The sequence below is a fragment of the Calidris pugnax genome, unplaced genomic scaffold, assembly GCF_001431845.1.
Source record: "Calidris pugnax isolate Ruff unplaced genomic scaffold, ASM143184v1 scaffold123, whole genome shotgun sequence".
In the NCBI taxonomy this organism is placed as follows: domain Eukaryota; kingdom Metazoa; phylum Chordata; class Aves; order Charadriiformes; family Scolopacidae; genus Calidris; species Calidris pugnax.
The window spans coordinates 254,894-271,207 of NW_015090876.1; the positions used below are offsets into that span (position 1 = coordinate 254,894).

A 16,314-nucleotide genomic window follows, 5' to 3' on the forward strand; every position below is an offset into this window, starting at 1 on the left:
AATCAGGTATTCTAGCCCGTAGAGGTCTAGATCCTATCTTAACCATTTCTTCCCCAGCCAATAAATATTTGAGCTTCAGAGAAAATGTAAATTATGTGCAACATTTGTGTATGCGTCTATCTCACTTTTATCATCAAGTCTTATAACTCCTAAAATCCCTTTCCATGTTAGGCTGATCAATCTGTTAACTTTTTTTAGCATATTGTCAGCATTGCGTTTTTTTTATTCTAAAGCCTGAAAATTACCAGTATCTGTGATTTTTAAATAAACAAACAAAACCCAGTGTGCTACATACAGACTCCTTCAAAAGCTAAAGAGCTATTTAACACTTATGGTTTGCATGTAGCTAAAAGGGGTGTCCAGGAAACAAATTGGTTTAACTTCAGAAATGATGGGGTTTTTTGGTTTTGTTTTTTTGTTGTTTTTATTTTGTTTATTTATTTGCTTTATGAACTTACCCTCTTTCTAACACTGATCCTTCTGTATTTTCATTCGGATTTTCTTCCTAACTAGTGCTCACCTTCCAATCTTCCATTTTGAACCTCCTGGCCTTCCATATAATGCCACTGTCTTTTTTAAAAGGTTCCCTGCTTAAAACTCCTGGAGGTCATAGCCCTGTAGGCACGTTTCAAAGCCTGATCTCCCTCCTCGGAGCTGTGCAAGCCTCTCCCACCCAGAGAAAAATAGTGATGCCCGGCTCAAGAGCTGTGGGATGGTTTCAGAAACTCAAGCTTGAGGAAGAAGCTCATCACCTACATACATTCCCCTGCTTGAGCTGTAGAAAGGAAAAAAAAGGAAAAAAAAAAAGGCTGTGATGACAGGTAGCGGTCCCTTCCCATGGTGCTTTTGCACAGCAGGCTGTGTGACACACCACAGCCCTTGCACAGACACGTGGACAGCTTCAACACCACCACTATCAGCTGGAAGTAGACACAGATGACCCGCCAGCCACTCCCTCCTCCCAGCCTCCTTTATGTCAATAAATCTTAACCTGGCTGTTTGAGCAATGTTTAATCATAAACAGTTTTGAACATGCTCCAGAATATAAACAAAGGTGCGTAGCAGCAGAAAAACCGAGAGTCCAGTACCCAGAACCACTCGTCACTTTGCTGCTGAGCCAGGTAACAGAGAGCAAAGAAACAAGGAACTGTTCAGGAACAGAAAACAGGCACCTGGTGTTCATTTAAACCAACCACCACGAACAACATTAAAGTATCCAGAATTGTGACCACAGGAGGATTTCAAGGACTGAATGCATTAACATTCTTGGTTCTCTTAAAAACAAACCAAAAAAAAAAAAAAAAAAAGGAAAAATTAAATTGCTTAGAACACCCACTTAGATGCGCGGAAATAAACTACCCTCATTGCTCTCATCCCGCTGCCATTTCCAACGCAGTCATCTTGATTCCCTTCCGTGTTGCTAATCAAGCTAAAATTAACTCCTCTCCCCCTGCTTTACCGCACATGCTAAATGCCACAAAAATCAACACACAGGGGCAGGATCAATTGTCTCTCTCCACAAGCGCAGTCCACCTTGTTTAGGTGGTAAATGTATATTTAGGACCTACAGGGCCTCTCGTGGGATTTTAACCGCGTTCATCACGGGGCTGGATGGTTGTTTAGACTCTGCGACAGAATAAGGAGCTCTTACAAACCTCCTTCAAATATTTCTCAACACTTTCTAGTCATTATTGGCCCCTACGGACCTCTGTAAAATGGGCTGCATGAAAGTGGGGATTTCAGTCCTGTTAAGCCAGTGTCCACCTTAGAAGAATTAACATTGTACTTGTCACTCCTGCTTTGACAGAGAGTGAAAACGTGTCTTATGGCTGCATTTCCACAAAGCCCTGGAGGACTCTTCATGGGCACAGCAATTAGTGAAGTTGGGGGCATATTCAGAGGACGCAGAAATTCCTTTTATATGGTTGCCACTCTGACAACATTGGTAAAAAAATACATACCATATATTACTCTTCAGTTTTAAAGCAGCCCCAGTTCAGATCCCAATGTGATGTTTCAAAGGGAAAAAAGCCAAATCAAAACAAAATCCCAACCCTCCCAGATAATACCCATTAAACAAAGCTGAAGTGCAGATCAAATTGGCAGAACTAGGGAGTGGAACAGAAGCTTAAAAGAAAAAAAAAGCACTCTGTGGAGATAAATATCCTTCAAGTGTATGTCTGACAGCAGCCAAGGTTTTATGCTATTAAAAAAAAATACAATAGACACCACAGTGACAAACAAGGTTATTCCATCCACCCCCACGCTAACTTGCTCTCCCACTAAGTTAATTCAAACACATGGTGAAAGGCAACTTGTACGAAACAAAGTAGGATGATGCTTATTTCTGTGTTCTGCCCTCACCACCCTGGGCCTACACCTTTCCTTCACGAGGTGGTGGTGAACTCTCCGCTGTAAGACTGAAATGGCATAAGTTTTGCTCAGCCCTTGCCAAGGGCTCGGAGTTACGATGCATCGCGCCGTCTTGTAGGACTTCTCATAACCCACTTTTCCTGGTCCTAAGGGTCTACTGCCAAACCACAGCTCCCAGCCCCAGTGATGGGGATTCAGGACCCCTGGAGGGGGTTCACAGACCCTGCCAGTGCCAGGCAGTCAGTGGTCAGTCTGACATTCATTTTGTTTTCCAGAGATGTCAAAGAAATGGTCAATACTCGCTCTGTGACACATTTGCCCACGGTGTTTCTGCACCAGAAAAGGCTGCTGAGCCCCCATTCATGACATGCTCAATTTTTCCCTCCCTCCAAGACAAACCTTAAGAAAAGAGCCTAAGCTTGGCTTCCATTCTACCACAGCAGGGACCACAAGAAGTGACTCAGCAGAGCATGGCCACCACCAGCATCTCTCACTCCTTCCCTGCTTCTGTGAAATTCAAGAGCTCTTCCGAGAGGCTTTCCAAGCCTCTGCTGCTCACAGTGATCTTGGTTAAAATGAAAAAGGTCAATATTAACCATTTTCCTCCTTCGCTCATCTTGGCAGACACACTCAACTAAGTACGTTCCTCCCTCAATCATAAACCACAATTAACACCTACCTCAGTGCCAAGAAAAGCCCCACCTGCACCCACGCTCTGGGGAACTTCCCTGCAACAGCTTCTACAAAGAGTTCTGTTTTCAATAAGAAATTAAGCAACGCACCGAGAATTAAACACGTAGTGAGAGCATGGAACTAACTGCAGCGCCGCAGTTGGCCTCCACAAGTACCACTGGTTATTCATTTCCATACCTAACTCAACACCAAGCATTTTAAAACTTTGATCAACTGCTGGGGAATTTCCAACTTGCCACAGATCCTGCCCCTTTCACCACAGCAATCTGGCCACGGCTGCCACAGGCAACGTGCGACTTCGATTCTCCCCCTATTTTCATCCGACCTCCCACCTTCTGGGGCAGACTCTTCCTTTATTACCACGAGCACCCAGATCCTTGGGAAATTTTTATACCCTGGAGAAGGAGTCTGTAAAGATCAGTTCATAAAATCTCCTAATAACCATGAGAAAAAGGCACTTGTTTCAGCATCTTTGTTGGATACACTAGAGCAGTTTAATTCTCATGTAAATCTCATTTGCAATGCCATCAACTTTCTTCTAATGGGCCATTCATCATTGCAGGCTTTGCTTTCAAGGAGCCAGCCCATCTCCTTGAAAGGTCTCACCAGCCATCTAGAAGGTTTTCCCTTTCAAATATAAGGTACTACCTATAAACACATTAGCAAAGGCTGTGCAAAAGAAAATAACCTCTGTAAAGCTCAGGAAGAGACCCTAATTCCCACATACACATGCCAGAAAAAGCTCGCGTGTGGGATGTTACTAACCTTTAAATTCAATCAGACTCTCTAAGAGGGCTCTAACACGCCGAGCATGACTGTGATGTATTTTCCTTTGAGGCTGGTTCAGTTCATTTAGAAAGTGATTTGGAAGAGCTAATGTACTATTTATGTACATTATAAAAAACGATCCATATGGAGTCAGACTTTGCAAAATGTTCGCTCGAGTCCGTTCCACTCCCTCCGAAGACATTTCACAATCCATTCAATACCCAGTAGAGGAAGCCAGGATTACTGTTTTAAAAGTGGCTGTGAGGGTAATTTAAATGTTTTAAAAGCTGACATCTTCTAGACTCGGAGCCAAATAAACATCTGGGGCAACAGAGAGCATCTCTCACACAAATGTCTACAAAGTGACATCCACCTGCAGCCTTCAAAATACTGACACTAAAAATAAAGGTTAGAAGAGAATCCCAAGCACAACCTTCCTAACTACTAAGGAAGAGAAAAAGAAAATAATTTTATTATGATTCAGGAGAATATGATGTATGGGACCAGCTTGTGAACGATCACATGGCTAAGACTGCAAACAATGTAAAACAATCCCAAGATTAATTAAGGTATTTTAAATCCTGCCAGCATATATGACTGTGCTGAGGAGGTTCTTCCTTGAAAGGAGTTTAACCAACTAAAGTGACAATGACTCTTGTAAAACGACAGCACATATGGAAGTTACTGCCAAAGTTCCATTATTTTTAAATCAGGAAATTTTAGAGAGTTAACTTGTCATATTACTGGCATATTCTAATGCTCCCCGTCCTTTGCTTCAGTAGAGTTTACAGAATTAGGGAAACATTTTATTTTAACAGATGTATTTCACCCGGAAGCTTCATACAAACTTCACAGTTTATGACATCAGCTTTTTTGGGGAATGGGATTCTAGCCCTTCTCTGCTACAATTTTTTTTTTTTTTAATAAGAATTCTCATACTTGCAATACTACGTGGTGGAGCACAAAGCAGGACGAAATTGAGAAGAAATTGTGAAGCACTTGGAAAAGAGGATCCACCACTTGTCACCAAGAGACCTCAGATTCCAAATCACTGTCCATCAAGACAATTCTGTTTCCCAAGTTCATTCTGTGGCTCCATTTGCAGTGAAGGGCTGATCTGGGACAGTCAATTGTAAACAGACCATGTGCAAGTCTAAACTACTTGACTGCACTTCTTTCTAACAGCCGGTTTGCATATGCCTTTGTTTATACACAAAATACAAAAAAAAATGCTAGCAACATTTTTATTGAACCACTACACATTAGGAATTTTCTCCTATGAGTTCCTATGCCTGAAGAAAACTTCAGTGCTTGCTTTAATAATCCATTAAAAAAAAAAAGACATTAGCAGCAAAGCATGTGCCAGCCTTTGACTTCCTTTGCAGGTCTTTGCAGTGCTAAAAGAGTTCCATTATGGCTTGTCTGAGGGAGACATGGTAGAAGAAGAGAGATGGTAATTATACAGCTGAATGGACAAGGCAGAAGGAGGCAAAGCCACCCAATTGCCAGGCTTGTTGACAGTCAACACCCCTTTACGCACGATGGGCAGGCAGCCAACCTAAGGTACACCACGTTACACAAACCATGAAACAATTAAAAAAAAAAAAAAAAAAGAAAAAGATCAATAAATAAATAGCAGTTGGCACATCTCTCACACCAAAAGTCTACCATTACTAGTTTGGGCTACACCTCAAACTGAATATGAAAAGCAAAACCATTTTTGGTCTACCTATCAGGTGGAAACAAAATTTGCTTTCTGTGTCTAGTCCTTTTCTCCTCCCACGCAATCAGGATTTTGAGTATTTAAGAGTCCATAGTTCTTATGCCCTGGAGAGAGGAAAGGCCTTAAGTTGCTCAAGAGCAATTCCTTTAGCAAGTGCACAAACTGGCTCTGCAGGGAGTCCGGTCCTGCTTAGTCAAAACGTTGGTGGCTTCTGTACGTGGCCTTAAGGGAGGCAGAAGATTAAAACAGTTTGTGTGGGAACACTTCCCAAGGCTCTCTTTAAAGTGGCACGAAGTAGAAAGAAGGGGTACAGCTATAATGTTATATTGCAGAGAAGGGGAGGAACACGCTTTTCCACAGTGCTTGGACCACCTCTGCAAGCTTTTTTGTCTCCTCCTTCTGTTCAAAAAGGTGGAGTGGTTTGCACTTGCACATGAAAATAGTCTCTTACGCTGGAAGATTCCAGAGAAACAGGAAAATAAGTGGTAACAATGTGCTAAAAGTTTTCTTCTGCTTATCCTCCTACCCTAATCACACAGTATATATTAACAGAACCAGACAAAGACTGTCCATCTTTGCTCCCTCAGCTATGGCAGAGCACCCAATTAATTTCTACGTTATTTCTCCCAAACTGTCAAGATGTTCTCAAACAACATGAAAATTACATACCTGGTACATTTAAAGGAGGGAGGAAAACCAAAGTCAATTGCGCATACATAACAAGCGACAACCCAAGAAACTAAACTCCCTTTTAAATCACAAAAAATAGATTGGGTAGGGAGGGAAGGGACTATCAATCAAATCTTACTTAAGAGTTGCTGAATATTCAAAGAACAGGCTTCTAATAGAGTGCTCTCTCAAGACTGCTTGAAATTTTTATGATAAAAAATGCACGAAGACATGAAAAAGGGATCAGTAGGGTAACGAAGAGCAAAATACACAAGACAGAAGTGGATACAGAGTATTAATTAGGCCATTAAGATCCTTTAATGTTTTACCATCCAATAAAATATGTATTTCATAAAAATTAAGTGCCATGCAGAAGGAATGCACACATGCATTTTATTGAGCTGTTCTGAAGAAACTGAAGCTGTGAATTACTAGCAAAAAACATTTGTGGACAAGAGTGAATAGACATTAGTAAAATTGTATCTCTACTATGAAAACAAAGTATATACTATTGGATAGAAATTTCCACTCACATTTCCCTAAGTGAGAGATTCATCTGCTCTATAAGCATCTCATCAATCTGCTTTTATAAGGAGTCTGCAGTCAACTGAAATAGGGAGACTTATAAATACTTGAAAAAACCATTCCATGATTAATACTGAATTATTGACTGAAGTGAATGCATTAAGACCACACAATAATTTGTACTCACAATTAGTCGATTAACCAAGTCTAGAAGTACATTAAGATGTCTTTTCGTCGCCCACATTCAGGAGACAAAAAAAACTGCTTCAACTTTTTCATCTTACAGATTTGTTCCAAACGTTACTGCAAAGCCTCTGGCTCCCCACGTTTCTTGGTGTCGATCTTGCGGTCTGGTACCTCAGGGCTCACCAGCTACTTCAGACACATAAATCAATGTTTAAAACCTATCTAAACTTACCAGCCAGAAAGCACCACACAAACTCAGTGGTCTTTTTACGGCATTCACTGCCTCTCCTAGATTATGCAACTGTAAAACACCACAGACCTTAACCACCCAATACACCGCGGACTAAGCTCTACACCATATTTAGCTTTCACCTTTTTTTTTTTTTTTTGGATTGTTTTGAAGTAGTAATCCTGAAATCAATATCCTAGCCATGGGTCTGCAACCTTAGGAAACCCTCAGAAAACTGCTAGATACATGGGGACAGAACCAAAGGCACAAAACCAAAGCTGATGTTAGGTATGGCTACGTGCAAGAGAGGCTTCTGTTCTCTCGACTGCTATTAAGAAAAAGGAGAGGAAAGAATCTCTACTAAAAGCAAATGAGATAATTCCTCTCCCTTTTCATTAGCATCGCCAGCTCAAAAGCACATGATTTTTCTTTTTTTAAACCACATTTCCACACGGCTGGGGAAGGGAAAGCTGGCTCATCCCCATCTAACCAGCAGCAGGGTAGAGCTTGGTCTGTTAAGCATTTTTGGTGACGGTGGCCCTTGGCTCCAACTGCGGAACACCCAGCTGCTGCCACTCGGAGAGTCAGTAGAGCTCAAAAATCAGCACAAGTCAGAAGGACTGTTACGGAGCTGAGTGCTAGGAGAGATCCACCCCGAATAATAAAGATTAGCTGTCTAATCTGAGTGGTTTAACAAGCCCCTAACCAGTTACATCCCTTTTGTTACCCCCCCAGTACCGAGTGCCACCCCCCAAAGCTCACAGCTGAATGCACTCCCCAAGCTCCACACTCTGCAACTGCTGCAAAAACTTCTGTCAGTAGTAGGCACTAATTACTATACATATGCCATGCAAATAAAGCCTTATTACTGGCCTAAGTAGCAAATTCAAGTAGTTTCCTGTTCTTTACCAACATCCTGTTGCCACATCTACTCCTCCAGGAAACTGCAACACCGAGCAAGAGAATTTGGCATCCCACAGAAGAGCTCTGACGCTAAATGGCTATCAGAGCACAGTTACTAAGAGCTTGCTTACAAAGAAAACAATCACATTAATCTGCTTGTCATTTATGCTTTCAGTTATTCGGTGCAAGACTGTGTGTCCTGTTTTCTGAAGGGAAAAAAAAAAAAAAAAAAAAGGCAAAAAAAGCATTATTTTGATTTGTTACCAGAAGTCAAAACAGACGCTCTGCAGTGAGGATGCTCACACAGCTGGCACCAAAATAACTCAGATATGAATTACTACAGATTTCATCATTTTAATTCCCATTTTTGTAAAAGCAGAAACTCACACTCATTCATCCCCTAGATTTATATAGAGATTTCATCATTTTTATTCCCATTTTTGTAAAAGCAAAAACTCTCACACTCATTCATCCCCTAGATTTATATAAAAGCAGTACCAGCTGGAAGAATTCCACAGCCAGCTAAGCATACATGCTAAGATCGGGAGTTTGTTAACACAAAGAAGTTACACCAGCACAACTTGAATCTACATTTAAGCCTTTATAGCTTAAAACTCTGCACAAGAATGTACAAGACAAGTGTGGCATGTTCTGGTTAGATTAATCTTTTCATAATCAACACATTAGCTAAACTGAACCAAGCGTGGTTTAAAAGAATCTAGAAGAGAACACAGACCGAGTTTTGCATGGCGTTACTTTATATTCACAACCTGATTTACAGCACAGCTATTTTTGAATCAACAAATCGAGCAGTAGTTTCACATAATGAGAGAAACTTTCCTTAAACGTTTAATATAACCCATGACAAATTGAGCTGCTTAGCCAAAAATTATTACTTGACATAAATTCCATAATTAAAATCAAGTGATCCTTTATCACCACCTCGCTGTGCAACAAAAAAAACCTGTTCTCAGAGACGGTCTTTGAAATCAAATAAGGGCATGAAAAATCTAAGACGAAGCACTAAGCAAATCTTTGAAGAGTTTCTAGGGAGAGTAAAGCCACCATCCACAAGCTCCAGCAAAGCAAACGACGAGTTTCAAACACAGAACAACAACAACAACAAAAAAATGGTTGCAAACGCAGATTACGCAATATTCAAGAAGCAAAACTACAAGGAGGAGTTCTGGGAGGCAACATATACACATGTAGCGTTTCAGAAACAACTAGTTCTGTCGTGGTGGTTCTGTGGTCAAAGCATTTCCTTCGTACGCAGGGCTCGCAGTTCCCTCTGAGATGTGAGGGCACCCGCGCTCCTACACACCATGATGGCATCGGCCTAACCACAAGAATGGAGGCCGAGTGGTTACTGAGGTCATCACAACACTGCGATACGTCGCTTCTAGCTCCCCTTTTTCTCAATTATCTCAATTTTCTTACTTTAATTAGTGCCTCGTGCTGGCTAACAGCCTGTGCGATCTCCCCTCGAAAGGGAAATGAGAAGACTGTTGGATCTAGCTCGCAATTTTCTGCTTGGTTACGAAGCCCCACTTGCAGAGACACCCTCGCTACCCAAACGCTGAAGGGGATTTGTGTATTCACAATACGGAAAGATTAATGCACGCATAAAATTCCGTGGGATCAGCACCTTGATATGTGCTCAGAGTATTGGACTATTTATTTTTGTCAAGTTTATTAAGTACCTAGGAAAATCCCATTATAAATAAAGCAGCATGCTCTTAATAAAACTTCACATGCACAGTAAGTTCTCAATTTATAATGGGGCTTATATACATACTTTTTTTTTTTATTTTAACTCCACGTTTTAATTTAATTTCATACATCCATATATTTACTTGCCTTGTATTTTATGCTCAAACTAAAAAATTCCTCCATTCATTTCTTCCATTTCCGAAATGCTAGAAGAACCACAGGTTTAAAGACTAATTTTTATGCTTAGAAATCTTGTACTGAAGTACCATTTACACCGAAAAACACAAACTTCAGGCTCCATTAATAGTGCTATTGCAAAAATACAAAACGGTCACAGAAGCAATAAGCAAATATCCTATGAAATATTCACAGACAAGCACCATTTTCCAATCTATTGAGCTCCCGGTTCAGAAAACTCAAGTACTATTATCAGGCTACGCTCAATCAACATTTGCAGTTTTTAGTCAACAGAACTTTTGTACTTGGGAGCACTTGAAAACCTGACCCATTGCTGCTTAAAATTTGGGTTACAAGCTTAACTTTCAACTGTGTCAGTCCCAGCAGTTCTCGAGGGGACTAGGGGAATAAAATAAATACTTATTGTAGTGACTGGAAGTCTCCAATTTATTATTGTCACTTAACAATTGAATCAGTTTTGAAGACAACAAAGAAAAAGTTACTAATTCAGCATTAACCTTATCCCATAAACACCTAATTATACTGTAAATTTGAAAAAATTACTGTCTACAGCAGGAAAAAGTACTCCAGCTACGGTTCCTGCTGTATCTTATGTTTTAGTTTGTAGGAATAGTTCTAAAAATCTAGTGCATATCCCACTGATAGTCTTGAATTTTCTTTTTATAGAAAAATACCCACGTATATATCCACAGATTTCCAGATTCCACTAGCACAGCTAAAAAAAAGAGTTTCTAGCAATCCTTAATTTGATTTAAAGCACTTATTTTTGATGTAAGTACTTCCACAATTTCATCTTGATTTATATTTGCAATGACTGCTGTAGCGTGGCACTCATGTTAATTAAACAGATTAAGGGGTCTTCAGCTGTAGCACGGGCCCTCCACTCTTCCACCCACTTTTGTTTCTTAACTGTCATTAACCTCTAGGAAATGCCCTCCTTGTTGGTCGTTTTTGTTTAATTACACTTCACAGTTATGTCATCACATCTGCGAAATACAATCTTCCATAACAACACAGCTGTGAAACACGATGCTCCCGCCCAGCAGTGAAATTGTGTGGTTCCAGCAGATGACACACAGGCCTGATGGCCATGGGGGGAAGTGACAGGAAATTTTTTCCAAGGCCCTTGGTTTTGACCAGATTGATTGTGTCAGGAGGTACGGCCAGTCTGCGAGAAAGGCCCCCGAAACTCCTCCTCTGTCCTCCCTTCCCCACCCCTCCTGATAAAACCTTCCATAAATGTTAGGAACAACTATTTCTAAACTTAGAAGAGGGCTTAGAGAAGTTTTATAGAGAAAAAATGAAGTGAGAAGAAACCTCAGAAATAGAATCTATGAGCCCACTATCTATTTTTTTTTTTTTTAACAAATAGTATGGCTTAAATCTGAATTACACTTTTTTTCCTGTAACCCTCTGCTTCCATTCACAATCTCATGATACGCAAGCATCTCATTTGCTTGTATTATAACAGGAGCAGTGACTGCATGGGTCCAAAAGAAACAGGATTTTGCATATTCCTGCTGTGTTTTACAGGTGAAAAAAAACCCCAAAAAATAAGAAAGGGGGACAAGTACTCAAACAAATGGTTCTTAGAAGATTACCAGCAAGAGCTCCCCACATCACAATGACCTCACATCTAAAACATTGAATGGAACAGCCATTAATTCCTGAAATTTAACAGGAATTGTGCTTGGTACATGGATTAGGTGTGGCTGTATCAAACAGGCCAGTAGTGTTACCATAAAATAATTCAGAAAAAAAATTATAGTTTGTACTGTAATGTCTGTGTGCTAAGACTTATCTTCACTTTGTCCTATTTTTGATGGTATTAGTTGGCTGGCAGTAAGCACACAGCCTTCTCCACAGAAAAGAAATGGCACCAACCAGCGCTTTGCTCTGTTTACTGAGGGAGGGGAGAGATTTGTCTCTGTGTGTGTGGGGAGGGGGGTGACTGTGAGGGAATTGTCTGATTTTTCAATAGTAGAGATAACAGTGGACAGGAGAACAGTTTAAAGCCTTAATCAAGACTGTGTGTAACAAGCTTCGACAGGATTTTTTTTCCTGGTCTGGGTTAAAAACCCTTGACTGGCCCGCAAGGAGCAAGGAGTTGTTTACCTGGTAGAAGCAAGGGGGCAAATTCCTTTAGATTGATGCAAAACATTTTCCTACTCTGGAGGTCAGAAAGGGAGGAGCATCAAGTTTATTTATGTAGCTCAAACAGCGGCCAAGCAAAGAGGATGCCTTATTGTGCCGAGTTCATAACTGTACATTAAACTCCTCCCTTTAAAGCGATGAAGAAGGAAAATTGCCAGTTCCCACTCCAGGAGTCACGAGCAAATGGAAGGGGAAAGAAATAAGCAACCAAGTCACTGCTTGAACGAGTTTTTGAGCACAATGCTTATGATTAACCAACTGAAGAATCAGAATGACAGGGAGGAGAGAGCTCACACAGATAAACCCAGAGCCAGAGGGAACAACAACAGAAATGCCCTGGGCTTCGGGTGGTCTTGTTTTACAAAGCAAGATTAATTAAACAGACACTAAAGGACATCTCTTTTAGAAAATGAAACACGTTACAAACCAAAACGCCTCAGAGAGCAAGCAGCTAGGGAGTTATAACTAAATTACTAAGTACAAAATGAAGCAGCCTGCAGAGGAAATGAGTAATTAAAAAACCCTCCCCTGAGCAACAGGCTGGTGAGAGAGGGATAACTCCGGGACCCTGATGCTGGAGGTAACCGGTACCAAAGCCAAAAACTGCCAGATGAAAACAGATGTTTTATACAAACAACAAAAAGCCTAGTGGAACTTCATAAAAGCCTCAATCTGCTGCCTTTACAGTGCGTTTTCGCTCAGAGATGGCATTAGACACAGTCTGTCTGGTACGACCTGGAGAGATGCACGCAGGAATTACATCACCCACCGCTACCACGCTGCCGCCCCCGGGGTGAAGCGCTGCAGTCGTTGGATAGTGCTCAGCAACCATAAACAATGCTTTCAGAGGAAGAAATAGATCAACCTCTTTCTTCTTTCTGCAAGAGAGTTCACCTAAAACACAGCACAGGCAACCACCTCCCTGCTAGCACAGAAAACCCTTCGGCAGCCCTCTCCCCTTCCTCAACGGAGGAAAGACACCTTGGGCGCCAGCTCTCCAGGGGTCCTGCTGAGCAACATCACCCCTGGCCTGGTCCAGCTCCCCCTTTTTCCCTGTTGCCCCAGAGAGACACCAGGAACAACACCCAACTTGCCAACCTTAAAATAAGCACCCTCCCAAAGCGGCTTTCCAACTTTTCCCACTGGGTCTTTTCCAGGGAAGACAAGCCCTGGGTCTAGGAAGTTTCAGAGCACTGACAAGAATCCTTCTCTCATTTATCTTTTGGAAACCTCCTAACGGTCACCAGTTGAATACGAGCCTGTTGGCAGGGAGGCATGGAGGATGATGACCATGGTTGACAGCCCGCTGGAGGAGCACCCTGGGGTGAGGGGCTCACACTTTTTCTCCAGACACGGTTCCCTCAGAGGGAGCAGCCCCAGGCCTGGCAGATGTCATCCCCTTTCTGTTGTGGATGGCAGCAAAGCCAGGAAGGCGAAGACATCCTCTGTTGACATTGAGGTGGACCTTCTGCTTGGTCACCAAGTGGACATCTCTCACTGCCACCTTGAGACGTTCATCAGGTGTGTGTGGGTCGCTCTGTCATTGCACAGAGAGTTGCTCACCCACCTGACCCAACTTCAAACGAGGAGCCCCTCACTGTTCCTTCTGGCTCTGGGGAGGGCCTCAAGGCCAACTTCTTCAGAGGCAGTCCCTCACCATCCCCTCAGAGCAGGGGGGATCCCTCCCTGTCCCCTTCATCAGAGGTGGCCCCTCACCATCACCTCAGCCCCCTGTGAGCCACGAGAGTCCCTCACCTCCTCCTTCGGCAGAGGTGGCCCCTCACCATCACCTCAGCCCCCCTGTGAGCCGGAAGAGTCCCTCACCCTCTCCTTCATCAGAGGTGGCCCCTCACCTCAGGCCCGTCTCCTCGCTGGGGCCGAGGGACCCCTCCTCGTCCCTCTCCTCCTCCTCGGGCCCTCTCCACCCAGCCCCACCTCCCCTCCCCGGGGCGGAGGGGTCCCTCTCCGCCCCCTCACGCCCTTCCCCGGCTCTCTCCCCGCAGGCCGCGGCCTCTCCCTCTCCCTCCGGAGCGGGCCCAGCCCCGCGGGCCCTCGGCCGCCTCCCCCGGGGCCACCGCCCCCGCAACCCCCGGCCCGGCCCTCGGCGGCGGCGGCACTCACTGCGGCGGGAAAGAGGATGCCTTATTGTGCCGAGTTCATAACTGTACATTAAACTCCTCCCTTTAAAGCGATGAAGAAGGAAAATTGCCAGTTCCCACTCCAGGAGTCACGAGCAAATGGAAGGGGAAAGAAATAAGCAACCAAGTCACTGCTTGAACGAGTTTTTGAGCACAATGCTTATGATTAACCAACTGAAGAATCAGAATGACAGGGAGGAGAGAGCTCACACAGATAAACCCAGAGCCAGAGGGAACAACAACAGAAATGCCCTGGGCTTCGGGTGGTCTTGTTTTACAAAGTAAGATTAATTAAACAGACACTAAAGGACATCTCTTTTAGAAAATGAAACACGTTACAAACCAAAACGCCTCAGAGAGCAAGCAGCTAGGGAGTTATAACTAAATTACTAAGTACAAAATGAAGCAGCCTGCAGAGGAAATGAGTAATTAAAAAACCCTCCCCTGAGCAACAGGCTGGCGAGAGAGGGATAACTCCAGGACCCTGATGCTGGAGGTAACCGGTACCAAAGCCAAAAACTGCCAGATGAAAACAGATGTTTTATACAAACAACAAAAAGCCTAGTGGAACTTCATAAAAGCCTCAATCTGCTGCCTTTACAGTGCGTTTTCGCTCAGAGATGGCATTAGACACAGTCTGTCTGGTACGACCTGGAGAGATGCACGCAGGAATTACATCACCCACCGCTACCACGCTGCCGCCCCCGGGGTGAAGCGCTGCAGTCGTTGGATAGTGCTCAGCAACCATAAACAATGCTTTCAGAGGAAGAAATAGATCAACCTCTTTCTTCTTTCTGCAAGAGAGTTCACCTAAAACACAGCACAGGCAACCACCTCCCTGCTAGCACAGAAAACCCTTCGGCAGCCCTCTCCCCTTCCTCAACGGAGGAAAGACACCTTGGGCGCCAGCTCTCCAGGGGTCCTGCTGAGCAACATCACCCCTGGCCTGGTCCAGCTCCCCCTTTTTCCCTGTTGCCCCAGAGAGACACCAGGAACAACACCCAACTTGCCAACCTTAAAATAAGCACCCTCCCAAAGCGGCTTTCCAACTTTTCCCACTGGGTCTTTTCCAGGGAAGACAAGCCCTGGGTCTAGGAAGTTTCAGAGCACTGACAAGAATCCTTCTCTCATTTATCTTTTGGAAACCTCCTAACGGTCACCAGTTGAATACGAGCCTGTTGGCAGGGAGGCATGGAGGATGATGACCATGGTTGACAGCCCGCTGGAGGAGCACCCTGGGGTGAGGGGCTCACACTTTTTCTCCAGACACGGTTCCCTCAGAGGGAGCAGCCCCAGGCCTGGCAGATGTCATCCCCTTTCTGTTGTGGATGGCAGCAAAGCCAGGAAGGCGAAGACATCCTCTGTTGACATTGAGGTGGACCTTCTGCTTGGTCACCAAGTGGACATCTCTCACTGCCACCTTGAGACGTTCATCAGGTGTGTGTGGGTCGCTCTGTCATTGCACAGAGAGTTGCTCACCCACCTGACCCAACTTCAAACGAGGAGCCCCTCACTGTTCCTTCTGGCTCTGGGGAGGGCCTCAAGGCCAACTTCTTCAGAGTCCCTCACCATCCCCTCAGAGCAGGGGGGATCCCTCCCTGTCCCCTTCATCAGAGGTGGCCCCTCACCATCACCTCAGCCCCCTGTGAGCCACGAGAGTCCCTCACCTCCTCCTTCGGCAGAGGTGGCCCCTCACCATCACCTCAGCCCCCCTGTGAGCCGGAAGAGTCCCTCACCCTCTCCTTCATCAGAGGTGGCCCCTCACCTCAGGCCCGTCTCCTCGCTGGGGCCGAGGGACCCCTCCTCGTCCCTCTCCTCCTCCTCGGGCCCTCTCCACCCAGCCCCACCTCCCCTCCCCGGGGCGGAGGGGTCCCTCTCCGCCCCCTCACGCCCTTCCCCGGCTCTCTCCCCGCAGGCCGCGGCCTCTCCCTCTCCCTCCGGAGCGGGCCCAGCCCCGCGGGCCCTCGGCCGCCTCCCCCGGGGCCACCGCCCCCGCAACCCCCGGCCCGGCCCTCGGCGGCGGCGGCACTCACTGCGGCGGG

At 44.4% G+C, this 16,314-nt stretch overlaps 1 protein-coding gene across 1 annotated transcript in view; it reads right to left on the bottom strand.

The window, feature by feature from the left end:
• The window catches only part of FOXK1 (forkhead box K1), a 58,657-nt gene that overhangs the window by 41,171 nt on the left and 1,172 nt on the right, over positions 1-16,314 (bottom strand). Inside the window, exons 2-6 of the mRNA XM_014946189.1 lie at positions 16,162-16,304; positions 15,526-15,725; positions 14,874-15,066; positions 13,472-13,671; positions 12,820-13,012 (exon numbers count right to left, since the gene is read on the bottom strand). Of these exons, the coding sequence (XP_014801675.1) occupies positions 12,820-13,012; positions 13,472-13,671; positions 14,874-15,066; positions 15,526-15,725; positions 16,162-16,304 (929 nt within the window). The remainder of the gene's footprint in view (positions 1-12,819; positions 13,013-13,471; positions 13,672-14,873; positions 15,067-15,525; positions 15,726-16,161; positions 16,305-16,314) is intronic.